Source organism: Rhinichthys klamathensis, unplaced genomic scaffold, assembly GCF_029890125.1.
Source record: "Rhinichthys klamathensis goyatoka isolate OS25496 unplaced genomic scaffold, OSU_Roscu_1.1 h1tg000011l_1, whole genome shotgun sequence".
In the NCBI taxonomy this organism is placed as follows: Eukaryota; Metazoa; Chordata; class Actinopteri; order Cypriniformes; family Leuciscidae; genus Rhinichthys; species Rhinichthys klamathensis.
Window position 1 is genome coordinate 1,005,530 of NW_026606564.1, and position 10,794 is coordinate 1,016,323.

General features: G+C 37.8%; 1 protein-coding gene across 1 annotated transcript; it reads left to right on the forward strand.

Annotated features, from left to right (window-relative positions):
* Positions 1-203: 203 nt before the first annotated feature.
* pcyt1aa (phosphate cytidylyltransferase 1A, choline a) lies at positions 204-9,271 on the forward strand. Its single transcript, XM_056263271.1, has 9 exons — positions 204-401; positions 3,274-3,388; positions 3,474-3,573; positions 4,912-5,028; positions 5,139-5,290; positions 5,429-5,507; positions 6,059-6,201; positions 6,649-6,837; positions 8,650-9,271. Exons 2-9 carry the CDS (start codon positions 3,281-3,283, stop codon positions 8,884-8,886), a joined length of 1,125 nt encoding a protein of 374 aa, XP_056119246.1. The 5' UTR covers positions 204-401; positions 3,274-3,280; the 3' UTR covers positions 8,887-9,271.
* The last annotated feature ends 1,523 nt before the right edge of the window (positions 9,272-10,794 follow it).

The following is a 10,794-nucleotide window of genomic DNA, read 5'->3' on the forward strand; positions in this document are numbered from 1 at the left end:
GAGTTGAGATAGGTCCAAACCCTGCTTTAGGTCAAAGAGAATAAGAGAAACATAAATTATATCAAGTATGTGCAAGCAAAGTATTTATTTAACAAAATGAACGCGTTATGCATTTGTAATAATAATAACACTGCATAGCAAATCTTCAAACTTGCGGTGACGATGGTGGGACTTTTATTTTAAAATTATCATGATTTTTGCTGCCATCTTGGAGCTGAATAAAGTTGATCCCAGTCTCTTTTGTGGCTTCTGTCAAATCGGAAGGTCTGAGATCACTAAATAGACATTTAAACCGACACTTCCGACTCCTGTCAGACTTCGACCTTAGGAAACACATTAACCTAAACCTTCAGGCACCCGTTTAACACCACCTGAGCTCATAACGACATTAAAGCACAAGGGTAAGCAGCTAATGCGTCTTCATGTCTGTATATGTGTGTGCCCTAAAGATAGTCAGAAGGACCAGCTAGTGTTTCGAGCTGCTTGACATACGTGTCGTGTCGTCTCACCAGCTCAAGGCATGGTATTTATCTATTATATTATATATATTATTATCTATTATATCTAAGTTAGCTCTCTATTGAAATAGTTAAACTGCTGTCACTTTTAGAGACACTCCCACTGTTAATTCACCCTGTATCATAGACCCACCTCCCATATTTTGTTATATTAATGTCAGAGCTCCTAAACTTGAAATCCAGAAACTTGCTACTTTTTATTTGGTAGAAATGTGGAGCATTATTATGGTTGCCCTTGTCTCTGAATTGATTACTAATGTTACACCTTCAGTAAATAGTATACGCATCCTTGTTCAGCTGGGATTGTACAGCTCAGATGAGGAATCATTCAGACTCTGTGCTCTTAGATAAGAGACTAAAATAGAGGGATTTTGTCTGTATTATAGCCTACTGGACTGTCTACATCTCCTTGTCCTCCTAAATGCAAGTTTGGGCTTTAAAAAATGATCTTGCCTTAGTTTAGTTTAGTTTGTTTATCAGTGCCAGATCTCTAAGCAGTGTCATATATATATATATATATATATACATAAGCCTATATAGTTGATCTATCAGTTATGAGTGTGCTACAGTGGATGTAATGTTGTGTCCGGGTCACATTCCTCTCCTTTGCTTCATTCACTCATTCATTCACCCAGATAAGACTCAAGGCTCTGTGTTTAGATAAAGGAATGATTGGAATGAGGAAGGATTCACCCATGGTTTCCATAGCCTCTTTCTGGACATAACAAACAAGTTGCTGATGACCCTTTTTTTACTTGTTTTAATATAATATATTGAATAATAGCCTATAAAAAAATAATTCAAATCATATTATGATTTTTCCCACTCATGATGTAATTATGTGAAGTTTTGACTTGCAGTTTTGACTGCACATGATAAAACCATTATCATATTATCAACCAATATTAATTTCTGATATTTTTTTTTCTGGTACAGTTTTGGATTTTCATGAAGAAATATCTTATATCAGCTTAAAATCAAAAGAAAAATGTATAAAGATATATTTTGCGTACATTTTTTAAAGTTGGCTTGAAATTAAAATTCACTAGTTTCTACATGCATTTTTATTGACCTTATTGTTAACAATTAATCCATGCATATGTTCAATTTCTTCTTCTTTTTTGGACCTTGTAATTCTTAATAAAAAATGTCATAAATCTTCAGATTAAACAACAGAATTCTCTCTGGTGATCAGGATTGCCACGTCTGCGTAACAAAACCAGCCCAATGGCCAATTAAAAGTAGCCCAGTGACCATGTCGCAAATATCAAAATTCAAAATATGCAATTTCCGTACCTATTTTACAGTCACTTTTAGGCAAATTGAAAACCACTATATCATAGTGATCATAAACACAGCTCAAAAGCTCCCTAAATATGGCCCTCCTTCACAAAACATCCAGCCCAGTTTTATCATTGGTAGAATATAAAATATTTCAAAGTGGTGCTGTCATGGTTCCTCGATTAAATTCAAATACTCCATTTTAAAAAATCCTCTGGCAATTTAAAAGTGTCGATTAACTGGCAAAATACCAGAAGTGGTGCACTATGGACCTATTACCTAGTAGACCGAAGGCTGCGTCATAGCCTATATTAAAACCATTTAAAAAATGGTTTAAAATTGTGAAATCTCAAAGGCTGTGATTCAATTAAATAAATATGTGGGTTTCAGAGTCAAGCCTGACGCTTTAATGATTTACAGGTTACATGTTTCTTCCAGCGGCCCTGTTCACAGTAAATGCTGATCCACACAAACTCAGTTTGTTTGGGTTTCCAATAGTGTGTATTTGGAACGCATATAAATTCTGACGCCTTTTGTATTTCATAGCGAAGAAGTGCTGCACTGTTATCATTTATAGTGATGTGACGTGAAGGCCAAGTATGGGAACCCATATTCTGAAGTAGTGACTGAGTAGTGAACACAGCACACACACACCCGGAGCAGTGGGCAGCCATTTACTGCGGCGCCCATGGAGCGATTGTGGGTTAGGTGCCTGCCTTGCTCAAGGGCACCTCAGTCGTGGGTATTGCGGGTGAAAGAGAGAGTTGTTCATTCACTCCCCCACCTACATTTTCCTGCCGGTATTGAGAATCGAACCGTTGGGTTACAAGTCTGACTCTCAGGGGAAAAGTACTGCACCAAAAAAATCTCATTGCCATTAATGTGTTTCAGTTATGACAAAAAAACATTCTTCCAGTGCACAGTCATTTTATTTTAAGTCTAAATAAAATGTAAATGCTGACAAATATTACAAATTTTAAAATTAAAACAAAAAGAACAGAGCAATACTGTCATTATGTAAAAATATTTCAAGTTTTCTTATATAGTACAATACTAAGAGTGGTGGTAGATCCACTCAGGAAATGATTTACTTTTAAAATAGCCTAGGCTTTATTTTCTTCGTACTGTATATCATTTCACATTTCATCTAAAAATACTGGACTAGGACATGTTCTTGGCAGGTTTAATTTGATTCACCCCTTTAGCCTTTCCTGTGAAGATCAGAAAGACATCTGGACATTTATCTTCAACATGGCCGAATAGTTTGCACCACAGCCAACTTTCCTGACACATATTTAATCGTTCCCGGAGCTCTGTGTTATGAACTTCTCTTTCCAAACATCTGGGCTGGGGTTATACTGCTATTGAGTTCTGCATTTTTCTCGTGTCACGAGGAACTTCCCAGATTGAATACAACTAAATGCCTTAGAATTGTTATTATCATTACTGTAGTTTTCTCCATAACATTTCATAGAGCCTGAATGGAGGCCCACGGTTCAGCACGATTGTCCAGGAAGAGAAAGAGAGACGGTTCAAATGGAGAGGCAGAGGAGGGCGAGAAACCCCTGAAGTTAAAACGATGCACAGTGGTGAGTGAGATAACGGTGTAAGCGTGTGTGTGCAGATGAGAGATGGTATTTGAGACCAAAGGCTGTGGTGCTTCTTGCCCCTCAGGGTCTGAAATACCCGGCTCCGTATGCAGATCAGCTCGAGTCAATGGAAGAAAAGCCATATCAGCGCGTCACCATGGAGGAAGCTCGCAGAGGCACTCCACGTAAGATATTTGCCCTCTGTAATGAACTCCTCCCACACACACACACACACACACACACACACACACACACACACACACACACACAGTCAGATATACACGTGTCAGGTGTTCTTTCCATTCACTGTATGACTGTATTTAGGCTGATTCATTAGCCATTATATACACGATTATGGCCAGAAATGTTTTTCATCATTTCAACATTGAAACTAAAGCATATTTTGGTATCAACACTTGTATTTCTTTAACAAAAACAGAAAAGCTATTAAAAAAAAAAAACATATTACAGATTCACTTTGACAATATTATTGGGCACCCTTGATTTCATATTTGCTACTACAACGTTTAGACGACATAACTGTAATTAAGTGACTTTTCTTCTTCCATATGTTGCTTTCAGACATAGCTATTGTTATTCAGTAGGATACACATCTGGACCTGTTACTGGGTTTTGTCAACAATTCCAGGTTTTTGTCATGCATCATTGTTGTTTCCAGGGTTCTTGTCCTTTTGGAAGGACAATAACCTTGACTGAGGCACATCATTCTGACACTGGGTCAAACAAACAACCCAAACCAAACCAAAGAAATTAATCATGCATTATTATTGCAGATCTATGCTGCTTTTTAAAAAAGTTTACAAAAATATGCCAATATTGGCCAGTAACCAATTTGATGCCAATATTAAGTGGATCCCTAAAAGAAATCCAAATGTGGATACCAAAAGATATTTTAAATTCAACTTTTTGCAAGAGATGTTGCATTCGTTTACAAAAAATGTCTATACTTTAAAATACACTACAGTTCAAAAGATGTTTTTGAAAATGTCTCTTGTGCCCACCAAACTGCATTTATGTGGTAAAAAAAAAAAAAAAATCCGGAAAACCAGTAATATTATGAACTATAAAAATAGCTGTTATAACTTATTCCTGTGATGCAAAGCTGAATTTTCAGCATCATTACTTCAGTCTTCAGTGTCACATGATCCTTCAGAAATCATTCTGATAGGATGAGTTGGTGCTCAAAAAACATTTCTTCTTATTATCAATGGTGAAACAGTTTTTTAATTTGTGTAAACCCTGAACCGTTTTTTTTTTTTGTGTGATACTTAAATAAATAGAAATTTTGTGTAACATTATACATTTATTTACTTAAAAAAAACGTTCTCTTAAAAATGTTTTGAACGTACTGTAGTGTGTATTTTTTTAAAATTTAGTAAAATTCTAAAGCACAATCTTCTTCTCATGTAACCATTAGACTACTGACATGTAAGGTCAGGTGTGTCTAAATTAAGTAGTTCCCTTGATACCATGAAAGCTGATGTTCTTCTTTTTGTTTTTAGCCGACAGGCCTGTGCGTGTGTATGCTGATGGCATCTTCGACATGTTCCACTCAGGACATGCACGTGCTCTCATGCAGGCTAAATGCCTTTTTCCAAACACTCACCTTATTGTAGGTGGTGAGTATTCCTGGGATTCGGTATTTGGAGTGTTTATCATTCTGTTCATTTAGCACAGAGTCCGTCTTAATGTCAGTGCTGTATTTAGCGCCTCTCTTACCTCTCTGCAGTGTGTAGTGATGACCTCACACACGAGTTAAAGGGCTTCACCGTCATGAATGAGGATGAACGCTATGACGCGATTAGTCACTGTCGCTATGTGGACGAGGTGGTCCGGAATGCTCCGTGGACTCTCACGCCCGAGTTCCTCACCAAGCATCGGGTAAGACGAGAGAGAACTGAGCACTTCCATATGTTCCGTAGTGTTGTGTTGGAGGATGAAAGTAAAATGGTAACCAAGCGGTGAACCACTTATTTGTTCCCTTTTTTTAATTAAAGTCTGTGTCTTTTGATACCTCAGATTGACTTTGTGGCCCATGATGATATCCCATATTCCTCAGCTGACAGTGATGATGTTTACAAGCACATCAAAGAAGCAGGTAATTATAACAGCTTCGGAAACTGCTATGGAAGCTTGTTTCTGCAACTGAAAAATAAAAAATAAAGGTAATTGCAACTTTCTATCTCACAATTCTGACTTTTTTCTCACAATTTCTAGTTTACATCTTGCAATTCTGATTTTTTTTCTCAGAATTGCGTGATTTATAAACTGTCAGTTGCGGGGAAAAAGTCAGAATGGCTCAATTGCGAGTTTACAAATGGCAATTCTGACTTTTTTCTTAGAATTTTGCGATATAAACTCGCAATTGAAATGGGGAAAAAAGTTGCAATTATGTTTTACTTGTGTTTTTATTTACTTGTTTTAATTATGTTTTTTTTCTTTTCTTTTTTTTCATGGTGGGATCAAGCTACCATACCTTTATGTGTTTTGATTTAGAAATCAATCTATACGTTTAAAATTTCAGAGTATGAATTATAACAATATAGAACTTACCAATTAAATATGAGGCCATTTATCTTCTATCCAAAGCAACTTACAATAGTATTTTTATCTTTCAAATAGTTTATTTATTATTTTGGGCTTCCACAGGAATGTTTGCACCAACCCAACGAACAGAGGGTATTTCCACTTCTGACATCATCACACGCATCGTTCGAGATTATGACGTGTACGTCAGACGGAATCTACAACGCGGCTACACCGCGAAAGAGCTTAACGTCAGCTTCATCAATGTGAGCGCTGCGCTCCTCTCATCATATGTGTTTGTTTAGTCGAGCTTAATCTCAAGATCGAGAGACTAAATTTGCTTAGTCAATCTACACTACAGCTTCCTGCTCAGTTTTTTTTTTCTCCATACAATGGAAGTCAATGGGGTCCAATGTTATTTGGACCACGGCCTTCTTAAATATATTTTCTTATATCTTTGTGTTTGAAAGAATAATGAATGAATAAAGATAAGAAAGAATAAATGAAGATAGAATAAATGATGACAGAAATACAATTTTTGGGGGAACTATCCATTTAAAGCAGTGACTCTTGACCTTTCTCTCAACTCTCAACTTTTTATTTACAGAAACTAGGAGTGACAATATATTCAAATAAGAAATAAGAAAAAAAATTAAGAAATTGTAAATAATTCTATTCCATAATTCGAATTGTGCGCCATTTCCGACACTCAGGAAAAGAAGTACAACCTTCAGGAGCGTGTGGACAAGGTGAAGAAGAAAGTGAAGGACGTGGAGGAGAAGAGTAAAGAGTTTGTGCAGAAGGTGGAGGAGAAAAGCATCGACCTGATCCAGAAATGGGAAGAGAAGTCCCGCGAGTTCATCGGCAACTTCCTACAGATGTTTGGACCGGAGGGAGCGTTGGTGAGTATCTCTTTAAATATAGTCTCCCAAAACTTCTAAGTCAGCATCCACTCCTCATTTCTGAGTTGGAACGCTCTACATGGGCTGCAAGCGACTCAAAATACCACTACTGACAGAAAGCACATGAGGGACACAACTTTGAGTTTGGTGTCAGCATGTTGTTATGCTAATGATGCAATATTCTTTGAAGCATAAAAAGACAAATTTTTAGGTAAAATAGTGTATTTTTAATTATAAATATAGCTGTAGGTGGCAATTATCGGTGTCCAAGCACCAATAGCTTATGCAGACATTATGGGCCCTATCATACACTTGGTGCAGCGCCAGCCGCGACGCAAATGTTTTTTGCTAGTTTCAGCCCGACGCAGTTATCATTTTCACGCCCTGAATCACGTTGTTTAAATAGCAAATGCATATGCGCTCATCTGTTCGCCCATGCTGGTCTGAAAACGATGTGTGTTCGGGCGCATTGCTATTCTGAGGCAACTGAAATAGACTGCAAATTTTTATTTTTTTGTTATTTAAAGGGCGCATTAGTAATATGTGCCTATAGGCGGGAGCACAACGCACATACACTCTGCTTATTACACACACAGGGACGCACAGCAGCACACAAACATGCCAAATATTACAAATAAAAGGATTACTATGTAAAAGATTATTATTGTGTACATAAAGATATGGTGGAATCCTGCTTTTCGCGTAGAGGATCTACTTGCGCGCTTTATCCTCGCGCACGAGCAGATCCGTTTCCTCTCTGGAGTTGCTTTCAGTCTTTCTGCTTGCAAATTCCGCCATGTAAATAGCGAATCCACCATGGCGCGAGCGCAACTGGCTTTTAAAGGGAATGGGAGATGAGACTCTGATTGGTTTATTGCACGTTTCGCCCCAAAACACACCCATTACTCATTAAGAGAATAGAGACAACCCTTTTAGACCATTTTTCCCTTCATTAAACTAGCATAAGTGGATTCAGACACGCCATAAGTGGATCCATAAGTGGATTTTCTCGACACTCAAAGCGCTTTACATAGAAGGGGGGAATCTCCTCAACCACCACCAATGTGCATCCACCTGGATGATGCGACAGCATATTGCGCCCGAACGCCCACCACACACCAGCTTACTGGTGGAGAGGAGACCGAGTGATGAAGCCAATGAGTATATATATATATATGGGGATGATTTTGTGCCAGTTTCCCAAAAAGTGACGTGATTTTGTTCTCTTGAACACATAGGATGGAAACGCTGCTTGCTTTATTCGCAAATGTTTTATAAAATATTCCAATTTTGCGCATAAGTTAAATACGCAACTTTGGATGGAAACCTAGCTAGTCTTGAATCTCCACTGATGATCTATCCTTGGTTTTTCCTAAGCTGCCTTATCAAACCTAACACAGAAACACGCTGCAAACACTCACAACACAACCGAATACAGAAACGCTCTGCAAATACTCACAACGCAACCAAACACAGATACGCACTGCAAATACTCACCACACAACCAAATAGAGAAACGCGCAGATTGTCCTGGATTATGAGAACCCTGGTTCTTAAATAAAAACAGCAGTTGTTAAGGGAACAAATATGATTTCATTTTGCTTCCATCTTGATCTTTAGCGGTTTTAGCTTATTTTATTTTGTTTTAAATATTTTAAGTAATCTTGCGGCCCCCTGGTGGAGAATGACTGTTTAAACTCATGATTACATGAGCAGAGAAGCCATCCTCCATGGGGATCAGTTTCATCACAAATATCCATGGCTCCACTCAAGGTCTCTTATTGGCTATGTGTTGGTCTTCCTTTCTAACAGAAGCACATGCTGAAGGAAGGGAAAGGTCGAATGCTTCAGGCCATTAGCCCGAGGCAGAGTCCCAGCAGCAGTCCCACACGTGAGCGTTCCCCTTCTCCAACCTTCCGTCTGCCCTTCTTCACCAAGACCTCCCCGTCCTCCTCACCCTCCTCACATCACAGCAGCGCCCTGTCCGGCTACTCCTACGCCGCCCGCAAACAGGCCATCAGCGAAGACGAGGAGGACGACGAAGATTAGATTGCCACCACAGCACACCATGCATCTGTCTTCCAAGACTGGCTATCGAACCTCAGAAACGAAGCAATCCTTATACAATCCATCAGTTTCGCACACGGTATTATTAACAGATATGAAGGTTTAAAATGGAGCGAAGTGTAGAAAGTAGTGACTGTTGGGTCAGTTCAAACTTGTGAAGGTTTTAATTATCGCCGTCAGCGATGGGATGGGAGTATTCAGACTTCAGCGTCTCGTTTCGAATCACGAGGGATTGTTTTAGAATGAGTGCACATGGTATTAATGCGTTTCAGTTTTAATGATTTTAATGTTCGTATCATAATATATAAATGTTAGACATCTCATAGGTCACGTGTCTCTTGGAATGGACGAGATTGGCTTGTAACGTCAAAAAGACTGGAACTCTTTCCTCAAGGAACTGTAAGATAAATGCAATCATCTACACAAAAGTGCTTAAAAATAATACAAATTGTTATCTGTCCATATCGCAAGGCGCATAATCAGTGTTGTCACGGTTAATAGTCCTAAAAATGTGTTGAATAGCTAAAATACGCCAATATTACCAAGGCACCTCAAGCATGAATGACTGTTGGGAAAGTGAGGTAGTACCTGTACCATCAATGCATTAAGACGTTTGACATAATCGAATTGGTCTCCCTATGCTCAGCTCATCTACTTGAATTTGGTGTGTCATGCTAGGTCATGATTCCAAATTTAAACACTGTATTTAAAAAAATGCTTTACATTAAAAAAAGAGTTGTCAAACTGTTGAAAAGAAAGTGAAGCAAATCACTGTTTTTCTATCATTTAGTCACCGCACAATGCCGTTTATCTTTCACTGTGATTGTTTTCATGGAGCTCTTAAGAATCGTCCTAAAACTAAGGCTAAAGGGCTTGTTTTTCACGTTCAGTTTAGATGAGTTTTGGACTTGATAATTGCTTAAGTTCTGCAAGTGAAACCAACTGAGCTGTCGATAATGAATTACTAGTTAATAAATTAAACCACTTGAAAGGAATATTCTGGGTTAAATATAACCTGATCTCAACAGTTGCTGTCCGGTTTGATAGAAAATAATTTAAACGAAAGAGTTACACACAATGGAAGGCTATAAAGCAATCATTGGTTTAAGTGTGTAATTGTCCGTTTTTACAGAGTCCTACACGTGACGTGACAAAAAATATAAATAACGTGGCATGAATTAAGAATTCGTTCTCTCATTTTAGTAAATCATGGCGACATTGAAATAATTCCCTCGTTTTGATTTAACTAAACGAATTATTACAACATGCCATGATTTAGAGAATCATGGGAAAGAATTAGTAAAACGTGATATATTAAGTCGTTGGAACGAATTAATTCGTGGCCACGAATCACGATACACTTTTTTTTTTTTAACCAGTTGAGGGACAAAATGTTCTTTGGTCAATGACAGCATGACATCTTGCGATTAACTTGTATGTAACCCTTAACATTAACCTTGAATAGTTTTGTCAGCATTTTTTTTTATGTACATCTATGGATATGCAATTGTACGTTTTAGACAGTATGTTTAAATTGAGATTGTACCACTAGTGATTATATCTTTTTTTTTTTTGTCTCGTTTTTTCATGATTTGACAAGAGGCAGAGGCTCGTCAAACTGCTGTCCAGACTTGCACTGATTTCAGAATTCAATTATTTTTCTTCAAATAGTTGATGCTTCACTTTCATGGTCATGTCTGTTTTCAAGCCTCTGATTTTTCCTTTGCACAAATTAAATGAATCTAGGAGATAATTATTTTATTAACTTTGCCTTCCCTTATCCTGTCAGCTTTTGATTGTACAGGATGACAGCAGAGACAGGAAGACAAATAAATGGTGTCTAATGTAAAAGTGTTGTTTTTTTCTGCCATCTATTTTACACCCAAGATG

What these genes read in the sequence shown, in the direction of transcription:
- pcyt1aa (XM_056263271.1), top strand. Translation starts at nt 3,281, where the DNA reads ATGGAGGCCCACGGTTCAGCACGATTGTCCAGGAAGAGAAAGAGAGAC. An exon ending in CAAGCACATCAAAGAAGCAG is followed by an intron (nt 5,508 to 6,058) that starts GTAATTATAACA and finishes GGGCTTCCACAG; the next exon opens with GAATGTTTGCACCAACCCAA. An exon ending in TTGGACCGGAGGGAGCGTTG is followed by an intron (nt 6,838 to 8,649) that starts GTGAGTATCTCT and finishes CCTTTCTAACAG; the next exon opens with AAGCACATGCTGAAGGAAGG.